This window comes from Hyperoodon ampullatus, assembly GCF_949752795.1.
Source record: "Hyperoodon ampullatus genome assembly, chromosome: 8".
In the NCBI taxonomy this organism is placed as follows: Eukaryota; Metazoa; Chordata; class Mammalia; order Artiodactyla; family Ziphiidae; genus Hyperoodon; species Hyperoodon ampullatus.
Window position 1 is genome coordinate 2,934,793 of NC_136921.1, and position 21,987 is coordinate 2,956,779.

The 21,987-nt window shown below is 50.0% G+C and overlaps 1 protein-coding gene across 3 annotated transcripts in view; it reads right to left on the reverse strand.

Moving 5' to 3' along the window:
* Window positions 1-21,987, reverse strand: part of TRAF3IP1 (TRAF3 interacting protein 1) — a gene marked incomplete at its 5' end in the record, with an annotated part of 65,387 nt that overhangs the window by 38,845 nt on the left and 4,555 nt on the right. Inside the window, 9 exons of one of the 3 annotated variants that reach the window (XM_079710797.1) lie at window positions 2,359-2,442; window positions 2,883-2,967; window positions 3,926-3,946; window positions 11,168-11,263; window positions 12,971-13,072; window positions 16,010-16,085; window positions 17,152-17,223; window positions 20,107-20,514; window positions 20,619-20,762. In XM_079710797.1, the coding sequence (XP_079566923.1) occupies window positions 2,359-2,442; window positions 2,883-2,967; window positions 3,926-3,946; window positions 11,168-11,263; window positions 12,971-13,072; window positions 16,010-16,085; window positions 17,152-17,223; window positions 20,107-20,514; window positions 20,619-20,762 (1,088 nt within the window). The remainder of the gene's footprint in view (window positions 1-2,358; window positions 2,443-2,882; window positions 2,968-3,925; window positions 3,947-11,167; window positions 11,264-12,970; window positions 13,073-16,009; window positions 16,086-17,151; window positions 17,224-20,106; window positions 20,515-20,618; window positions 20,763-21,987) is intronic. The other 2 variants (XM_079710798.1, XM_079710799.1) reach the window with 2 other exon arrangements.

Genomic DNA, 21,987 nt, shown 5'->3' on the forward strand with positions numbered 1-21,987 from the left:
CGCAGGAACACAGCAGCCTCCTCGAGGCCCCTCATTTGGCTGCTGGGTGCTGTCCCTGACCTACGCCCCCGCCCAGCACCCTCACTTACACACCTCCTCTCCCCGAGGGCCTGCCATCATTCTGGACCAGTCTGATGTCCACGGGCTCCCGACCTGGTCTCCCTGGTAACCGCCTCCATCCAAGGGCTCTCTCCTGCCTCCAGTGGCCACCACCGGAACTGCCCCGCCTACTGTCACCCCCGCGGCAGACCACCACCATCTGCCTGCTGCTTAGGCACTGACTTCTGCTGCGCCTGCACTTGGACCACAGCCCCCAGACCCAAACACTCCATGGCTCCCCACCAGCCCCTCCTGCCCTCATTTCTTCCCTACCAACCTGACACAGTCATGCTTCAACAAATACCTTTCGGCCCCTGCCACTCTCTCTCCAGCACACGTACACACGCGTGCACACACACCCTTCAGTGGGATGGGAGGTCCAGAAGCCAGTCCCTGCACTTGGGTGTGAGCTCTCAACGCCACACCCGCTTCCCACTAACACCTTCGGCTCCACCCCCAGGGTCCTCAGACACTCCCAGCCGCCAGTCCTGCCCCACCAGGCCCGACCTTATCTCGTCCTTGGTCCTCCACGCCCTCTGCACACCCCGTCCGGCCTTCATCCCACCACTTCCAACTCCCGAAACCCTCCCCCGCATCCTTCCCCTCAGCAAACCCTCTCCATCCTCACCCTCGTCCCCGAATGCTGCCGCCACATGCCTGCCCTACAAGGCCTTCCTCCTTCTGGCCTCCGACCGCCAGGTCCCGAGGAGGGTCAAGGTTTTCCTTGGGCTCATGGAGGCTTCCAGATCTTTCTCCCTAAAATCTCCCAACTCTGAATCTCACGCTGTCAGAGATTCCCCGAGAATCAGAGTCTCGCCCTGAACCCCATTATGAGTGCCGCCATCTGCCAATCCCGGGCCTCACCCCTGCACTCCAGGCTCCTGGCTTCACTCTTGAGGATTTCAAGGGCTGAGAAATGATCCCTCCCAGTCCCTGGGCTCTAGGGTCCCCGGATTCTCCCGCATCCGTCTCTTAGCCACACTCCCAGGGTGATGTCTTTTCACTGCCACTGACAGCAAATGCTTAACCGCGGATCCAAGCACCCACTCTGTGACCTCCCCCACCCATCTTCCCAGCTCCGGCTGGAGAACAAAGTCCACGCGATGCTGACCCATCACTCCACCCCACGTGCCCCGGGAGGCACGCCACAGACCTCTGGGGTGGGGCTGCCTGTCCTCCACAGGATGTCCAGCAGCATCCTTGGCTCCGAGCCCCAGCTAGAGGCCAAGGGCCTCCCCTCCATCTCTTCCCCAGTCACGGTGCTACAAAACGCCCCCAGACGTGGCCCGGGCTGGGGCGGCCCCTGGATGAGGCCCTCTGCCCTCGCCTGTTCACCAGCCCCTCTTGTGGAAGACGCTATCCACCACCTCCTCTCCTCTGAGCCCCGCTCCTCCACCCCCAGACTCGCTGTTGGCTCAGGAGAAAGAGGAAGAGCCAGGGTCTCACCTCCCGGGATCTCACCCGCCCGCCAGCCTCCCGGCCTTCTCTGCGGCCATTCCCTCCACACGGCCTGGCCCACCCAGGGGCTCTGTTCCCACAAGCCCCTCTCCCCACCCGGCAACGCCGGCACCTCCGGTCTCCCCCTCTCCACTGGACCATCCCCCGCACCAGAAAAATGTGCTTGCCGTCTCATCTTAAAAACAGAGACCCCTAACTTCCCTTGATGTTGCGCATCCCTCCACTTCCCCCGGCAACCGCACGTAAAACGCGTCTACGCCGCCTCCAGGCCCCGCCTCCCGTTCCATCTGAAGCCCACTCCGACCAGCCTGTTTTCATCTTCCTAGTTTTTTGATTTTCTGTACTGGATCCACAGGTAGATTTGTGAAGTTTGTAAAAGCCCTGCCCGAGGCTTGTCTTTATACTGCTGATGACTTTCTGACCACCTTTTGTTTTTTAATTTTTGTGCAATTAAACCTTTAAATTTTTTTATCCTATTTTTCCCCTAATTGTTTTTATGCTTAGAAAATCCTCTATTTAGAGATAGAGGCAATCCACTTTCCCCGTAAGTGTAAAGACATAACTGTACGAGCACGAACACCTGTGTTTTCCCTCACTTCTACCTGAAGTGTGTGGCAGGCACGAGGTTTGAGGTCACGGTCTACCCCGGGTTCTCTTTTATTCAACAGCAAGTGCTCCCTGCACCGTCTGCTGCCCGCTCCACCTCCTCTCTCAGCACACGCACGATCCTCACCCATCCCTGTCCCACCAGCGCCAGGGAAGCCCTGCCCCTCGGTGCCAACGCGGGTGCTAGGGCCTCACCTGTCCGTCGTCAGCACCTCCGCACTCTCCTGCCGCCTGACCCGGGGAGGTGCGGGCCGTGCGCTCCCAGGCCGAGGTATCCTCCTAAAAAGGGATACAAAACACTTGTATGTTTCAAAGTGGACAGATGAAAACCCACATTAATGTTAATGCTAATTTCCAGGCCACCATCAATATGCCAGTTAGGACATAGCCTGCAGAATATTAAGAACGTTCCATTCACCTGACAAGTCTAAAAGTATCCATCTTTTAATCTTACATTCTCGTTAATTTTAAGGTACAAAAAGTAGTAACATAACTATCAGGAATCAAACCATGACATACTTTAGCCTTAAGTACGAACTTCCCTAAATCTCTAAAACATTCTACGTGAGTTAGTTACACCTCAGGTACAAGAAAATTAAACAGTTTTTGCTTTCTTTGTACACATACTTCCTCACAATTAAGCTCAAGCGTTAAATGAGCTGTGGAAGGTACGGAGAGGAGCCGGGCAGCTGCCCGGGTGGGAACCAGAGCACACGAACCTGACGGCGGCTGGGAGCTCGCCTGGCAGCTCGGAATTCTCTGGCACCTCACACTTCTCCTGGCCAGAAGGTCCAACGTCTCCTTCTGGACAGACAGCAAGCCAGCCAGCAGTTCACAGAGAAAGAAACAAGCAACTAGTAAATATGTGAAGAGACAGCAATCAAACAACTGCAAATATAAATGAGCTTTTTTTCATCTATCATTTTGATGAAGTTAAAACAGACACTTGATATCTAAATTTGGGGGGAGATTTGGGGAAACGGGCACACTCAAACCCTGGGAATACAAACTGGTTTAACTTCTCAAGAGACAGAATTCAAAAGGTAGGTTAATCAAGTCAGCAAGCTAACTTACAGGAAATACAAGCTAAGGAAAGAAGCGGACACGTGTAACCTCGTGTCAAGACGCTCACCCATCAGCATTTACAACAGTGACAGACACTAGGAAACTTCAGGAAACTGCGGTTTGTGAGACCCTCGTATAAAACAGTCATCATGTTAATGTATGTATAATCAATAGAGTAGGGTAACATATCTGATAATTACATAAACATAGGTGGGGTTCTAGAAGGACACTCATTCAAGTTATGAGCAGGTGGATTGCCAGTGCTTTTCATTTTCTTCTTCATATTTTTCTGCATTTTTAAGGTTTTTTACTTTGGCTCCGTACCATATTATTTTTATGATCTGAATAAAGTTTTGTTCATTTTGATAAATATTTAATCAGTAAATAATAAACCCAAACTATAATATTAAGACAATTAAATTTACTATTTAAAGTAAAAGGACTTTATACATTAGAAAAGAGTAAAATCAGAATTTGATTATTGGAAATACAGCTTACACTCAGGAAGAAATTCTGAAATGTATTCTTTTGAAACGTATTTTCATAAAATATGAAAATTAAATCTTAACTTGGTGTAGTTATGTTTCCTTAAGTTACTTTCACTAATTTGTAACACATAAATCTGAGAGTACATGTTAGTAACTATACACACGTACACAATTTACACCAAACAGATTTACTTAAGGCTATTCCTTACCTGCATCACTAGGAGAATCACCTAAAAAAAAAAAAAAAAAAAAAGTGCATCAGAAAATCAACTTCTGTGTTAGGAAACCTCAGTATATTAAATGAGCAGAACAGGATTAGAGAGAAATACATAATTAATAATTTTGGAAGTCTATTGGGGAAAAAATGGTCATTTCCTCATAGCCTTTTTTCTAGTTTCCTACTGCCACTGCTTTATTTTCAAAGAGAGAAAGACAAAGAACAAACAAAACTATGAATCAGAACATGTTATTACGTGAAAACAGGAAGCAGCGATGAGAAGAAAGTGTATCCATCAAAGAGATGAATGAAAGAAACAGAAGAAGGAGAAGGTGACAGAGCCTCGAAGCCACGGATGGACTGACTCCATGTGTGTGGGACGAGCCAGGGGTGAACTGGCGAACACACCTGGGGGCATTTTCAAGGCTCTGGATGGAAGCAAACAAGAGTCCATCTTGCGTAACTCAGCAGCGAGTGTTTCTCCATCGGCTCCCAAATAAGGAGAAAGTGTCTCTGCCCCACACGGGCCTGCCTTGGCACTCTTCCCCCAGGACCCTTTCTCTTCAAGTGCCGCTTTATGGGGACAAACGTGACCGACGCGGCCACAGTCAACGAATGAAGCATTGCAGGGGTGGGTGGACCCAGGAAGGTCTCTGTGTTACACTCCTAAAATGCATGAACGCGTGTGCAGAAGACCCAAAACTCCCTGGATTCAGGTGAGGGTCTGGACAGACGTCCCCCGGGGATGGGCCCAGCTTACCCTCAGGACACACAGACGCGACAGACAAGCGCCCCTCAGACCCCGGAGCTGTGCACCGGCGGGGGGACCTCGAGCGCTTTGAGTGGCCTGTGGATGCCGTGGTCAGAGCCACAGAAACACTGCCCCAAAGAGGGCGGCTCTAGGGGTGGGGGGGCCCCCGCTTAGGGCATCGGGGGGACCCGGGAGCCCTCCAAGACCCCATCTGCGTGGGACACAGAGCCTCCCAGAGGTCCCGCCCCACAGAGGGACAAGGCGAGGACAGGCCTGGGGAGCGTGGCTCCAGACAGAGCCTCTGGAAGACGGGGTGACGGGGGCTGCCCGGGAGGACGCGCAGCGGCCGCAGCCGCCCTCCTCGCTGCCCTGTTGCCTGGTGCGCGGGAAAGAGACCAGCGTGAGAGCCGCTGGGCCCCCGGGGCCCCGACGTCACACCCCCAGACTCTCTTCAAAGCCCATGCCCTTGGCGTCGCTGGGGACAGGCCGTGGGTCCCGGAAAGGTGGCTGAGTCACGAGCTGATGCCCAGGCGGTGAGGGCACGCGGCAGCCCCGCCCACAGATCGGCCCGGCCCCTGGGCGCCCCGTCCTCGCGGATGCCCAGGTCCTCTGCGGCTCCACCTCCTCCCCAGATCCCGGGCCGAGGTGGCCCCCACGTGCAGGCGCTCTGTCCCCCCAGTCCCTCGTCCCAGGTGAGCGCGCCCTCACAGCCGGCCGCGCCCCCCTCTGAGCTCGGGAGCCTGCCCTCAGGTGTCTGTGCGCCGCGAGACTCTGCCGCTCCCCCCTCCCCGCCACTCACAGCCCAGGCCGCTCTCGCCTTGGACCGCGCGCTGCGCTGCCCACATAGAGGCCATCTGACTAGGGCTCAGCCAGCCACGCATCGTAAAAATGCCATCGGCTTCCTGCTGCAAAGCTCCCTGACGTGGTCAGTGGCCCCAGCTCTCACCGCTGCCCCTGCCCAAAGGCTCTCCCTGACCCTCCCCCAGAGAGTGCAGAGTCCCTCCCCCCAGACCACCCCCAGCACCCCTTAGGGCACCTACTGGCTTCTGCCCACTCATGCACTCACTGCCTTAGGGCCTAGCACACAGTAGGCCTTCAACCAACATTTTCTACTGGAACAAACTGACAAATGTCGGCCTTCACCTGGCCGTGCCCCTGCTGTACCGGTCCCAACACCCTGCACCAGGCCCAGCACAACTCACGTGCCAGGGGGCACGTGCACCCCTCCGTGCTTGAAGGAGCTCCAGGGCCTTAAAAAGCAAATGCTGAACGTGGACTTTACCACGACTTTTTTTTTTTACCGCTGAGAAAAATTATGCCAAAAGCAGAACCCCACTGAGGTAGGACTTAAGACACTCAGAGAACATCACAGACAGAAAAGTCACAGTCGTGACAGCGCTCTGAGCTGCTTAAAAGTCCTCTTTGGACCTGAAACCTGGGGGATGCAGCTCGGCCTCTGGGACCCCCAGCAGCAACTGAGGCTTGTTCCTGTCATCCCGACACCCCGGGCTTTCCCACAGTATCTCAGAAGGAACACTGGGGACACAGGAGAGTCTGCTGCCATCAGGCAGTGACTAGAAGACGCTTTCTAGTTTCTGCCACGTTCAGTCCTGATGGTGTGGAGAACGAGGGACTGGACTCTCTGGGGGTGTCAAAGACTCAGGGAACCTGTGGTTGCAGCCATGGCCTTGAGCTGAGAGGCATCCACACAAGCAGCGCCACATCTGGGGTGCTGGGTCTCCCTCACGGGACAGGAGTGGTTGACAAGGGGCCCCCTTCTCACCTTTCTGCTTTACTGCTGGTTCTGGCTCAGCACTTTCTCGCTGCAGACTAGATGAATTAGCATCTGAAACACTAGCTGAGTTAGTATTAGCTTCCTTTGTTCCTGATGTAAGACAGTTAAATGGGTTATTAAGATGGAACTGGTCATCAGCGGCACCTTACTTACCTATGCTTCCCCCACCGCAAGCTTCCCAAGGATGACCCAGGGCAACTTCTAGAAAACGCACCCAGAACACTCCTCCCGGGCCTGGCTCTGGGATCAGGAGAGCGCAAAGGGACACCCAGACGTGAGCAGACCCCGCCCACGTGGCCCAGGCAGAGGCCTGGGCTCCCACAGCCAAAGCACCCTGGCCCCCCATTTCCAGAACCACCCGACACTACCAGTCTCCCCTCATTTCCCCACGACAGCCAGGCCTGGGAGTCACAAGCTGCAAATAGGTTGCAACTTCAGGAAAGCAGGAGGAAAAGGAAAAATATTTCTGGCCTCGTGCGCAGCCCCTGACGTGTCAAAAGCTCCCATATACTTGCCTCCTGATTACAGACTCATATGCGAATGTTTATAAAAATAGAAAAAAACACCAAATACCTGAGAAATAAAACATTTTTTTCCTAGTAAAAAGAAAAGGATGGGTGCTGGGGGAACAGATTTTGAATTGTGGCAGGACCCAGGGAGGAAACCTGACCCGTTACTAACGGACCCTCACACACACTCTCTAAAATGGATCAGGAGGCACAAATAAAATTAGGAAAATGTTCCCTTTCCTGAAACACGATCTTACAATTTCTTAAAAGTACTCAAAGAAATAGTTTATGTCAGAATTAAACATAAATTAGTTTATGAATTAGTGCAGAATTAGTGCAACTACATAAAATAGACAACATCTAATTTTCTGAGGAAATTTTTTTTTGATCTGCAAAAACGATGCTGACTTAAACAGTCTGATTCATGTCTACAGTTAATTATTTATGATATCTCATAGGACCAACAAGAAACACCATTAAGTTCTAAAACAAACAAATCTAAAAATAAGTATAAGCTAGGCAGCTGTAGATTATCAATTTTAGAAGAAAACACCTCTATAACTTTAAGTTGTCATATGTTATTTGAAAGTATCAAATATTTTCTATATTGTACAAAACCCACCAGCACAGTAAGTAAATTACAAATGCATTACTTCTGTCCATAGCTTGAGGAGACTAGTGACACTCTGCACAATTTTATCTCCTCAAAGCTCTTTCTGTCTTTACTTTTTTGAGAGGCCTATGATGGTTGTTTTAACGTTTCCAGTGGTATTCTTAAGTAAGGTTTACTAAACCCCAAATTCACACAAACAGAAAGAACATAAAAACAGACTATCATTCACTAATAATACTACAATCGATTCTTAATCAGAGGGCAGGTTAACCAGCTTGCCTTTAAAAAAATAACGCACCCATAAGAAATTAAAATTACTATGAATTGGGAAAAAAAAAATCAGTGCATTAGCACAATCTGCTGTCTGAGTTATCGGCAATTACTGAGCCCCGCAGGTAAGGACGTGGGCGGAGCGCCACGCCTTGAGGGGGTTCTCGCCCCAATAAGATCACCTGCGCAAAGCTGGGGGCACCGGCTGGGGCCACGGTGTCTGCGCCAGTCACTCTCCCTGAAACTCACCAAGCAGCGCAGAGCCCACAGCACTGCACAAGCAGCTTGCTGTTCTGCCAGGCCTCTGTGCAAAGTTCAGCTGCACGGAGGTGCTGACTACATCTGAGGGTAAATGCAAATAACCAGGGTTTAAAATGGGCGGATCTGCCTGGCCCAGTGACCAGCCTTAGCATCATATCATGGGATGCAGAGACACTAAGTGCATCCTGACAGGACATAAGGTAAAGGACACAGCATCACCTACGTAGGGGTGAGGGAGAAGCAATCTCTTCAACCGAGATCTGATCAGGCCTTTAGATCTAACAGAAATACCGGGGGGCGGGGGGGTGGGGGTGCCATAAGTTAAACGACACCACAAGGAAGCAATCAGACAAACACAGAGGAGGGAACGCTGTACAGGACAAGCAACCTCCCCTCTCCAGAAAGTCAATGTTCTGGAACGAAAGGTGGGGTAAGAGGGGCTGTTCCACATTCAAAGAGGTTAAAGAGACGAACAGAAAAATAAAAAACATACAGTGTGTTCTGGATCCTGATTGTTTAAAAAATAACATTGTTGAGACAACAAGAATGCAGACTGGGTCTCAGATGCTCTTGGGGAATGACAAGTCTGTTGGGTGCAACAATAATTTTACGGCTATGTAGGAACATTTGTTTTTTGAGGTGCATGCTGAAGTACTTAAATGGAGTTATTTAGAGATAAAGTATTAAAATATTTTTTAAATACCCTGAAATATTTCATGAAACTATGTCACTATAGATGAAGCAAATATGTCAGAATGTTAGGACTACTGAATCTACATGAGAGGTACGTGGGTGCGAATCATTCTATTCTTTCTATGTATTTTTCATAATGAAACGTCTAAACAATCAAACAAAGTGAAATGAGCGAACCCAAGCAAAATGAAGACATGGATGGCATAAGGTTCCGGGAAAACATAAGACGATCAAACAGCTGTAGAAGGAGCGAGTCTCCTCAGACAGCCTGCATGACGATGTGAGCAGGCAAAGAAGACGTTCATGTTTTGAGCAAGAAATGGATAAATTCCTTGTTGAATTCTTCAATCCACCTGCAAAGGCAAATGAGAACCACCAAGCCCAGCCATTCTCCCGGGACACCGCAACAGTGACACAGGTCGGCCAGGCCCTGGAGCAGTCAGCACGACCCGGCCAGGCGTTGGTTTCAAGCGCTGGCCAGGACAGGAAGGGGACTGGGAGGACAGACCCAGTGGCCTGGACCTGGAAGCCATAATCAATCTGGGAACTTAAGGAACCCTAACAACTGCTGGCAAACCCTGAATTCCGGAAGTAAAATGACTGCCAGTGCAGGAGGACATCTGTGATGACAGGGACCCGGGGTGTGTGCAGTGACAGGACTCAAGGGAGGAAGGGTGTGTGGGGAGGAGGGCTCACCAGGGCCACCCAGGGACGGGGAGCGCACAGGACTCTGCTGGCGGCCACCAGGTGGCACCAGGCTTGCTTCTAATCTCCGCAAAGCACTCAGCTGAGAATCACCTGCTGCGATGTTCTGTGCTTCTTAAACACTGAGCTTTTATTATTTTCACACATGCAGATAAAGATCTATAAAGATCCATAAAGTCTAACATATGTCTAAAGAACCGCCCCAATTTCTTTTAAATCCAGCATACCATCTCAGAACAGCGCTGACTCACCCTGACTTGGGGCTCTCGGTAAACTTTATATATAAAGTGACGGGTACTAAAGCAATGGCGCACGACACGTCTGTGACAAGCCAGCCACTTCACCATCATCACCTCGTTTACCCTCAAGGCAGGTCTTCTCACACCCGTGTACCCACGAGGAGACACTGGCTCAGAGGGCACACCTGTGCGGCTCGTTCCAGGCCAGCAGGTACGCAGGTTTGGGTTTGGATGCGAGGTGTGCCCACGTGGGCCGCCCAGGGCCTGCGCAGGGCAAGCCCTCACTCAAGCTTCGCCCCGCCCACTCCCCTCTCCTGCAGCACCGGGACTGCCCTGTGCTGCCCCCCACAGGACCCGCCTGTGGCTGAGAAAAGCTCCTGCAGAAATGAAATAAACCATCACAAGATGCAGCTGAATTGCTACAGGCGTGGCCACCGAGAAAAGCACTTTCATCCGTAAGAACTCATTCTGTCCCAGTTTAGGTCGTTCGGTCCTCCCACACTGCTCAGGACGCAGATAAACCACACAGAGCTGACCTACTTGGAAGAGAATAACCACAGACCATCACTGCTGAACCAGCGATGGAGCAGACGGCTTGCAAACACGCCCCTCTTAGAAAAGCAAAAGCCAGTAAAGGGAGAGCGCAAGTGCAGAAAGATGGGCTTATGGTTACTCTAGCTACAGTTACAGAATGTTAAACAACCAGAGAGACCCGAGGCAAGTTCAGCCTAGAAAAAGTTTTGTCTTTCCCTGGGGGCAAGATTTACACTATTTTCCCCCTCAAATGTCACTCAAGAATTGCCATATTTTTGAAGAATTTAGTTAAACATCACAGAAGACCACATACAGTTACAATCTTGGATCATCCCACTGAAATTCCATATCCGTACATCTAATCACCCGGTATCAGCAGGGTGAGGATGTGCACACACGTCACACTGCCAGCCTCGAATGTAAAAGGTGTGCCACAGGGACACCTTCCCCGGGTGTTCCGAGCAAGCACTTTAAAATAGTTCTCGTGGAGCATTTTCTTAACAGAACACAGCAGAGCACGCTGGAGAACTGAAAGATAATTTCTCTAACTATCCACAACACTTTTTTTAAAACTCCAGGAGTAAGATGAAGAAAGCATTTTGACTTAGATGCAAAGATGTTACACATAATAAAGCATGTAAACGTTAACTTAAAGCTGAGTTAATCTTCTTTATCATAAAACTTAGCAAATTAAAGCAAACAGATTATCAAGTCATTTCTGTTCTTCAGTACACTGTGGGCAAAATTAATCTGATGAACATTAAAGGGGTTAGAAAAATAAAGAATAATGACAACCGCACTGAGATGTAAACATTTCATACCAAGGTGGTGAGGAATTTAAACTAAAGACTATATTTTTCTTACCCATTTCTGAAGTTGTAGTTTCCTGATCTGGTTCATTATTTAATCCAGACACTATGGGGTCTAAAATTTGAGCTGAAACATCATCCTCCTTTCTTCCTGACATAAAATAGTGAACAACAGATTAAACTACTGCAAAGGTTTTTGCGTTCGGTTGCTTTGGCTGGGATTTACAAGGCTTTATGCCAAGGTCACCAACTAACTATCCCATCAACTCAACGGTCAGCTCTCAGCCTCCACGGGAGCCGTCTCGGAAGCGCTGGATAAGCCCCTGGCTTTCAGGGCGCTGGCTCTCCAACCCCCCCAACTTGCTGGCCTCTGTCTCCTCTGCCAGAGCCCTCTCCTCTCCGACCCTCGAATCCTGGGCTCCACGCTCCCCGGAGGCCATTACTGCATGAAGGCCCGCGCGCTAATCTGGGAACCCCCAAGTTCTTCATTTTAACGTCAGCTTCTCCAGCTCTGCCCCTGAACCCCAGGCCCACACACCCGCCCGCTGTCCCAACGCCTCCACCTGCTTGTTTCACAGGCATCTTGAACTTAGCGCCTCTAGAACCGATCCGCCAACCAGCTTCTCCCAAAGCCTTCCCTACTTCAATAAATGACACCACAGCGGTGCCGGACACCCCCGACGGATCCCACCTGTGGTTCCTCTCTAACAGGCGCGCTGTCGTCCCTTCCGTGAGAGCGGCCTATCCCGCTGCCCCGCCCCACCCCGATCTCCGCAGCAGTGACCTTGGGTCCCAGACATCACGGCCTCTCACCTGGACGCCACAGCACCACCTAACTGCTCTCCGGCCTTCATTCCCACCCCTGCAGTTTTTTTTTTTTGTTTTTTTTTTTCCGGTACGCAGGCCTCTCACTGTTGTGGCCTCTCCCGTTGCGGAGCACAGGCTCCGGACGCGCAGGCTCAGCGGCCATGGCTCACGGGCCCAGCCGCTCTGCAGCATGTGGGATCTTCCCGGACCGGGGCACGAACCCGTGTCCCCTGCATTGGCAGGCGGACTCTCAACCACTACGCCACCAGGGAAGCCCTACCCCCTGCAGTTTTAACGGGGGCGCTTCTCAAACCTAAGCCAGAGCCTGTCTCTGTCCTGCTGGGCACCCCAGGGACCTCGCTCCCACCTACTCCACCATGCCCCCAGCCTGCCCGCTCATGAGCCCCTTCTCCTGGCACCTGCCCTCTCTCTGCTCCAGTCTCACCACCCAGCTTCCAGTCACTCAAACAGGCTGACCTGTCCGCAGCTCGGGGCCTCTGGCCGTTCCTGGACACCCACAGGTCATGTGCTCTGTGACGCTAGTGGACTCTGTCCAGACACCCCCTCCTCAGTGGCCCTCCCTGCCTACGCCCCGCCTACGCCTCTCTCGGCTTCACCTCCCTTCAAAAGCCTCATGGTTAACTAACACGAATGTATACATCCTGAGTTCTCTTTATTATCTGTCTTCTCCCTCTAGATCATACTCTCCACGAGGGCAGGTACTCCACAGACATCTGCAGAATTAAGAAAGGAAGGCTCACATGGGCGATTTCGGCCAGTGAGGGAGTCACGGTCGGGAATCCATGCACGGCGGGGGCAGCCCCGTGTCGCAGACAAGGGGGCCCACGGGTCCCCTGCCCCGACTCCACTTGGGGCCGAGAACAGTGCTCTAGCACCCGGGTCCGCGTCCATCAAACAGGGCGCATCTCCTCTGCACCACCCACAGGGCTCCATCTGTTTAATGATCAAATGGAAGCAAGGGATCAGGCAGCTAAAGGTTTCGAGTCGCAAACCCTCACTCGCAGCCTCCCTGGGGTTCACTCAGTCTTACCGAGCTGTTTCCCGGTGTGTTCCTTCTTAGCTTTACTGCAGGAAGAGTTACGTTCTTTTTCAGGGGAGAGACTATTTTCACTGGTTCTAGAATCCCTTCTTCCTAACATGAAATTGCACAATGAAAATACGTATTAAACTTAATTTGCGATGCTGCATATTATCGAACGAATGAAATTAAAATGCACCCACTAACTCCAAGTGATTTGCTCTGCTAGTCTCCACTAGTTAAGAATAAGCAAAAATTATCATATTCTTATGCAGAATGTTTTTTGGATCCTATAGGGATTCTAGTATGGCCTTAAGATTCTAAGTATGTCTAACAAACGTGATGCCCTCCCTCTCTAGTAAAGGCAAGGCTTCTCTCCTCGGCGGGAACACAGAGGGCCTGTGTCTCGCACACCTCCTGGGTGCTGGACCCTTCCCCTAATGCTACCCGCTAAAGCGAGGCCGCACGATAGGGCGCAGTGCCAGCTTTGCTGGGCAAGGACCCGGGGTGAGGTCAGTGCCCGACTAGCAGAGGCAGGGAAGAAAGAGTTCACCAATTTGTTGACAGCTCAGTAAACCTTAATGTCATAAAGCTGGCAACTCTCTGATAACCAAATCTCTTAAAGATCAAATAAAAGGAACCCTACAGTTCAAGCTTACGGGTTAACTCAGATGCTAACATCCTGAGTTATTAAAAAAGAAAAGCAGATGATACGACCATCAGCTTAGAAAATCAAAACATCAATGGAACAATTATGGGTTAAGATTCAATGCAAGCTAGATTTAAGATACATTTACAAAAATCAATAAAGCTTCTATATTCCAACAATGATCACTAAAAATTAATGAGGGGAAGAAAGATACCATTTCCAAAAAAACTGAAAACAAAACAAACAATCGAGCAATCCCTGACTGACAGACACACCCACGCACCCAACACACGTCTCGGGAGAGGAGGAGACCCCGGTCTAACTTGAAAGTAGAGTTATCCAATCTTCCCAGAATAATGAAAGCCTAAGTTTCACCCAAGTCCGATTACATCCTGATCCATCTGTTTTGTGGGAAGTGGCATTCTTTGACTCATGAAGTGATTACAAAATACATCTGGAAGAACAGCAAATAAAAGGGCTTAAAACGTCTTCGAAAAGAAAAATGATAGGGAACTAGTAGTGAAACAGAAAACAGTAGAGAAAAAACAAAAACAGAAACACCAGACTCCAGACTCCAAAAGGCATGTGGGGAGATCACAGAGCAGGAGGGAAGGGAACAATTATTTAGTAAGTGACCCTGGAACACCTGATGAGTTATTATGAAAAAATAAATTCAGAGCCTCATTTTATACCATGAATTAAAATAAGAGATAACCAAAAAGATTAAATACTAAAACGTATGACAAAACACAAACCTTCATCTCTCAAATCTCTGGAAAAACTACAGAAAAAAGACTGGTAGCTACCAGTGCATAAAATTTAAATACCTAGGCAAGTCAGAAACCAAACAAAATTAGAATTTAAAAAAATGGAAAAAAAATATAAGAAACAAATACTTATTTAAAAATCGGCAGGGGGTGGTGGTGGGATGAATTGGGAGATTGGGATTGACATACATACACTAATATGTATAAAATAGATACCTAATAAGAACCTGCTGTTAGCACAGGGAAGTCCACTTCCCTGTACAGTAGAAACCAACCCAACATTGTAAAACAACTATACCCCAATAAAAAATAAAACAATAAATACTTTAAAAAAAAATTGGCAGATGTCCTTAACATACAGGGAGCTCACGCAAATTAAGAACACTCAGACTCTGAGTGTTTTCCATCTATCAAAATCAGCAAGCCTTTCAAACAAATCCCCAGAGAAGGTGTGGGGTAGAGTGTACAGTGTCCACTGTAGCTAAAACCTCGGAATGTCCATAATGGCCCTCTGGGGCAGTAATTATACCCTGGGAACCTATCCCACAGACATCGCCCAAAAGGAAGAGAAAGTTTCTGGCACAAAGAAGTTCACTGAAGCATTTATCAATGTCAAAGAGTGGAACTTACCACCTAAGTTCAATTTCTCAGTGAAAAATTCCAACTACTACATTCTTGCCATACTTCTTTAAGTTTTACAATTTAGGAAAAGGATGACTTTTCAGGAACTACTACTGCTCATTCAAAGCAACTTCATGCTTCCACTGAAAGCCTCTGACACTGCCGGCCTCCAACTGTACTCCCCTGCATTGGACTGACATTCTTTCCCTACTTATTGGTCTGTCATAAGGAGACATATCCTCGGGCAAACCCACGCCAGGCCCGTTTGCTTCAGCTTCAGCTTTTAGCATGACTGCCAGTGACATTTTCTGCTATGTTTTAAATGCATAAACATCACCTAAGGGCAGGATGCTCTTGATGTCCATCCTGCATCAGGACTAAATTAGCTTACCTATTCAGAAGAGTCAGTGAGACACGGATGACTGATAAATATTTCTGGAAAATTAACGTTCAGTCACACCTTTTAGATTGGAACACAGATCACGCAGGTGTACTCTGCCCCTGGTGTCGTGAGCTCACACATGTGTGCAAGGGCATGCACATGCATGTGGGTGTGAAAGCCATATATCGTCATCATTTTCACAGAGTCTTTGTTCATTCCTTCCAAAGGCAAATCTGCTTTCTAGTCACAGAAGCTTTTTCCTACTAGATGTTGTGACTAAAGCAAAGAATCTAGTATTGGGTTTCCCTGGTGGCACAGTGGTTAAGAATCCGCCTGCCAATGCAGGGGACATGGGTTCGAGCCCTGGTCCAGGAGGATCCCACATACTGCGGAGCAGCTAAGCCTGCACGCCACAGCTATTGAAGCCTGCGTGCCTAGAGCCCATGCTCCACAACAAGAGAAGCCAGCGCAATAAGAAGCCTGCATACCACAAAGAAGAGTAGCCCTCACTTGCCACAACCAGAGAAAAGCCTGTGTGCAGCAACAAAGACCCAACGCAGCCAAAAATAAAATAAATTAAAAAAAAAGAATCTAGTACTTTCAGCTACATTGTATGATAAATTTTGCAGTACCTTCCTCTGAATTTTTGGATCGCCGTTTTGATGTCTTTGCTGTCACTGACCTGGATGCTCTAGTGGAAATCTCAGTCTTAAAGAAAAGAGAATGAAAAAACAAAAATTAATTGATGCACCACAGAGCAACATCATGAGCAGATTCATTATTCAAGCTCCAGGAAGAACAAACAGGAAACACAACGACATCCGCACGCATTCAAAGGGGAACTGACTCCAAGTCGGTGCAGCTAAGCACTTAGGACCCAAGAGTGTGAGTTACAAGGAAGCTGAAAGCTCTTTCACTCTAAATGCAGAATTCCACTTTTTGGTACAGCCCTAAAAAGGTCAGCCGTCCACTGACCATACCTTGAGAATCACTGTCTCATCAGATGAGTTTATGAGGACTCGACTTCTGTCGCTATATGCTTAATTACTTCAATGCATTTGTGAACAACTCTGAGAGTGAAAATGTACACGATGTGTTTAAACAGAGCGTAAATCAGAGAAAACAGCACATCCTGTCCCTCCCACCGCTGGCTCAGTTCCCTGGCCTGACCCCTCCCTCAACCTGCCACGAGGGCCTCTTAACTAGCCTCCCAGCCTCCACTCCACGCCTGTCCATCTTGTCTGTGGCTGCCCGGATACACTTTCTGAAATGCAAACTGGACGATGAAGTTGGGGTGAGTCTAACGTCCCCAAGACAGCCTGGCCTGGCCTGTACCTCACTCACAGGAAATGCACTGCAGGGTCCCACCGGGCCAGGCAGAGCTTGGACGGGTCCCTCCAGCCGGCCCTCTGGTCCCTGTCTGCCTCGTGACTTAATCCTCTCCCAGACTCCTCTGAAGTGCCACCTCCATCCTCTCCCAAATGACTGCCTTACCCCTCTGTACACCGTACATCATACTTGTCACATAAAGGTACGAGGAGACCCAAGAGTCCACCGCAGAGAAGCAGACGATAAACACACCCCACCTACTTTACAGGCAGTAAACCATTTAAAGCGGTACTTTTACAACAAAATAAATATGGACCTATTGTGTGTGAGCCTCCACCATGCCCCACCCCGTGCCTCCGTGGACTGGGGGAGGACCACACACAGCACTTACTATTTCAACACAGCTACGGGTTTATGTCTCTCAAAATTATTTTTTCAAGTTTACCTCTGTTTCAGCTTTGGAGTCTTTGAAAGATCCATCTGACGACTTTTTAGACATCTCTCCTGAGGTTGAGGACTACAAAAAAAAATTTTTTTTTTCACACTCTAGAACTACTCAAGTCTGTAACATCTAAAAACGTGCCAAGATGTTTTCTCTAACACTGACCAACAAGATAACCCTTCACACGGGAGCACCATGTCACATCCCAGCCCTGCCCTCCTGCGGTCGCTGTGTGGCCTGGACCTCCAAAGGACCATCCAAGATCTCTGACCACTAGGGGCTGACCAGGAGGCCAAGGGCAGCAGAGACAGGGTCTCGCAGGGAACCGTAGGGAGCAGCGTCTCCCAGGCCCACGTGGTCCCTACGCCAGGCCAGACTTCTCGGAGATGTTCCAGGGACACACAGGGAATCTGGAAACGAGGGAGTCACTCACTCCTATCTTCTGTGAGGGAACCACTCTCACCTCCCAATGAAGTGGCTCTTTTTGAGCAAAGTCTTCAGACGCTACATCAGGAAAGCACTCTCAAAACAAAAATGACGTGAAAACTGTAAGCATGTTAAATCAACACCTTAAAAAATCTCACACTTAAACCAACTCCCAGAAAGGCACATCTTGACATAAGAAGTAGAAGAGATACAATCACTGAGATTTTCCTCCATAAAAAGCAATGGATGCCTGTTGAATACTTCAACAATTAACTGTCCTCATGACTTAATTATGAAAGTAGCAGACTGTATCCGAAGTAGTTTCTTGTGCGGGCTGGGCTCTGTGCCTGGGGTCCCCCCAGCCCAGAGTGCTCAGTTCCCTGCAGACATGGGAGGAGGGCAGCACCCACACGTGGCCACTCTGACCTCAGACTCATCCTCCACCGCCACACGGGGACACACCCGTGACTTCTCAGAGTGCCTTCACACCTGCTGTTTCACAGGCTGAGAATGTCTCATCATCGTCTCTTCTAGGTCATGGGATTCGACCGGAGGCTGCAGACTGCCCGGCAGGGCCCAGGTGAGAGCTGAGTCTCCTCTTCCCCGGAGCTGCCCTGCTGGAAGCCTCAAGGCCCAGCTCTCTGGGGGTCCCACCACTCCTGGGGGAGAGAGCAGCCTGCCCCCAGAGCCCTGTTCCACAAAGGAGCCCCAGACGGACACAGAAGGGCCAGTCCAGCAGAATCACCACGACAGGTCTATGAACACCTGCCTTTGGTCAACAAGGGCCAGCTGGGAGCAGGAACGCAGTCCGTTCACCCTGGTCTCACACACTTAAACAAAACCGTCACTCGCTCGTGGCTCCAATACGTCCCATATATCCACCTATAAAAGTTCTCTTTGGAACTGTCTCTCTGCTTAGAAAACCAGTCACACCACCAGCAACCTCAGTGAACATCACAGGTGGGACACTGCATCTGAAGGCCTGGAGGGCTGAGAAGGTGCCCCAGGCAGGGGCTGCCTCGTGCACGGTAAAGTGCACTAGAATGTTCGAGCACCACACTAAAACCGGCTCAGTGAAAAAGACTTTTCTTAGACCTCTAAAAAGAAGCAAAAGACGGGGAAGGTCTTTGTTATTTCTAAAACTCCTACGGGAAACCAGGCTTTTATGATACATACGCCGTGGTGGGTTACATGACTCCAGGGTGTCCCTGGGAGACCCCAGGGTCCCAGGTAGCATACTGACAGCCAACAGAACCACCGAGCAGACCAGCTTCCAGGCCTGGCGCGCAGTCTGTCCCACGGGGCCCGCTCACCTCCCGGTGCCAGGGATGTAAGGCCACAAAACCAGAGGCCGGCTCGGCAGGAAAGAGCAAGCTGGCCCCTCACCGCCTGGCCACCTCAGTCAGCAGACCTTGTACTTTTCCAGACCTCAGCTTCCTCCTTTCTAGCAGCTGGAGACCAGAGGATTTCCAGGACCTGCCCAGGACACTTTACAGTTATATGATGTCCCTGCAAGAACCAGCATTTGCAATGCCAGCCCTGCCAGGAGACTTACCCTATCTACAGCGGGTCCAAAATAACCTGCACATCTAGAAAACGGTGTCTGAAACCAAAAGAATTTTCTGGAAAATCCTAAATTTACCTGAAAATTTAATTAAACAAGAATTCAGTAAACTGAGGTCTAATTTTACTCATCTGCTAATGCTTCAGAGACTTAGAAAGTATCCCTAATCCTACCTAGAGTCTGTCATACAGAGTGAAGTAAGTCAGAAAGAGAAAGACAAATACCGTATGCTAACACATATATATGGAATCTAAGGGGGGAAAAAAAAAGTCATGAAGAACCTAGGGGTAAGACGGGAATAAAGACACAGACCTACGAGAGCATGGACTTGAGGATATGGGGAGGGGGAAGGGTAAGCTGTGACAAAGCGAGAGAGTGGCATGGACATATATACACTACCAAACGTAAAACAGCTAGCTAGTGGGAAGCAGCCGCATAGCACAGGGAGATCAGCTCAGCTCGGTGCTTTGTGACCACCTAGAGGGGTGGGATAGGGAGGGTGGGAGGGAGGGAGACGCAAGAGGGAAGAGATATGGGAACAGATGTATATGTATAACTGATTCACTTTGTTATAAAGCAGAAACTAACACACCATTGTAAAGCAATTATACTCTAATAAAGATGTAAAAAAAAAAAAAGTGTCCCTAATCCTTAATAAACGCAGCCATGCCCACACCCCGGGGACCCCACACACTGAGGCTGCCTGGAAACGCTGCTCACAAAGCCACGGGACCCACTGATCCCCAGTCTCCAGGAGAACGCCCAAAGGCACACACACACAGCAGACAGGAAAAGCAAAAACCAGTATCACTTTAAGGTTCTCCTAGGAATCCACGACTGTCAGAATTTTAAATTGGTGATAAAGAAATCCAGTTTCCCAATCACACTACAACCAAGACCAAAGTCACTGTGGAGAACAACACGAACCCTTTCTAAGTTAAAGGCAGAGGTCTTCCAACAGGACTTACCTTTCTCCCCGGCTTCTCACGCTCGTGGCTCTCTTCCCTGTCGGGGTCCCTGGGGTGCTCCCCGTTCCGCGCCCTCTGCCGCTGCCGCTCCCGGCCCTTGTCTTGCTCGCGCTCTCTCTCCCGGTCTTTCCACTTCTCCTTCTCCTTTCCACCCTCGTTCTTCCGCTCCCTCTCCCGCTCTGCGTCCTTGTCCCTGTCCCTCTCCAGCCGGGCCCTGTTCTTGGTCCGCTCTCTCTCCCCTTCGTGGTACTTGTCTCTCTCGGGATCTTTGTGTCTGTCTCGGTCATTCTCCTTGGCCTTTTCCTTGTCCCTTTCCTTTTCTCTTGGTTTGCTTTCTTCCTTTAATTCCTCTTTCTGTTTTCGACCTCCGCTTGTATTTCTCTCGTTTATTTCAGAGTTTCTTCTATCCTAGGAAAAAAAAAAAGCTGGATGACAATATCGCTTATAACTGTCTACCTGAACCACAAAGAGCCTCATTATTTCATTTTCAGATGCATGTAACCTGCATTCACCTCTTTATCTTTACGAACCCTGGACGCATCCTCCCTCGCGTTCTTATTGTCCAGTTCTTGAGGTTTTGACGTCAGTGAGGACCTTCCTTTTGTTTCCGCCTTCTCTCCGGCTAACACTCTCTTCACCGCATCGTCGCTGGAGAGCTTGTCCCAACGTGAGGAAATAAAATGCAAGGTTGCAATGAAATTAGTACATTTAATAAACATGAATGTCAACATTCAAAGATTGCTCATTAAACGGAATCTTTGTCTCCTAATGGATTTCAAAGGATAAAATATTAAAAGGAGATGAACGTTACCACAGACAACGTACAGCACCTCCTCTAACAGTCCCCTCCGGCACTCCTGCGGTAACAGCGCAGCCCACTCAAGCTAAATGAACCCTGGGTCCCCTCTACCCGAGCTGCCAAGTTCGGACGTGTGTGCTGTTCAAGGACACCAAAGCTGACCACGCGACTCTACGACACCCTTCACTTCTCACGGGGCCACAGAGGCCCAGCACTGAAAGGGCCTAAGGAATGATCTAACTGGAGCCCCATCAAACGCCAAAATCCCTTCTGCAGCATCCCTGACCGCCCCCCAGAGTCTCTGAACACCTCGGGTCAGGAATCCCACTAGCCCTCACACTCCCGCTTTCCACAAGCCTGCGCTGAGTGACTGCTACACGCCAGGCACTAGACCCCAGGCCGAGGACGCGCTGCACACCGGCAAGGCAGCCAAATACAACAACCAAAAGTCAGTGCGCTGGGGGAACACGACGGGGGTTCCGGCAAGAGCAGCCAATCCCACACGGCTCCCGGGAAGCAGCTCCACACAGAGAAACCAGCAGCCCAGCAGCACAAGCGAGGGAGTGGGACCAGGGCAGGAGACCTCAGGGGCGCAGGCACAAGGCGAGAGACGAGAGAAACGGACCAGAGGAGAGGGGCTTCGTGAGCGGTGCACGGAGCTGGGGGCAAGGGATTCAGCAGGAAGGCTAGTCAGATTTGCTTTTTGGAAAGATGAGCAACGAGAAGGATCTGGGGGTGGGGGCGGGGGACAGAGGCCAGTGCACTGGAAGATCAGCCTCTGCATCTCCATGCCTTGGACCCAGCACACCAGGGCGAGGCTATCCTGAGGCCCTGGGGGCCAGTCTGATTCCACTCCCCATCTCCCACTGCTGCTGTGTGAGCTGAAACCCACTTTTCCCACCTTGGTAACATGGAAGGTTAGCCCCCAGCCCATCAGGTCCATGAAGGGCTCTATTAGCCATGCCCTTGATAAAGGGCCAACTCTGCTCCCCTGGGGGCTCCTCAGATCCCACAGAGAAGACAGGCCCTGGGGATGACCTGCTCTTATGGCCCCAGCTGGACTGTGAAGCCAGAGAAGCCAA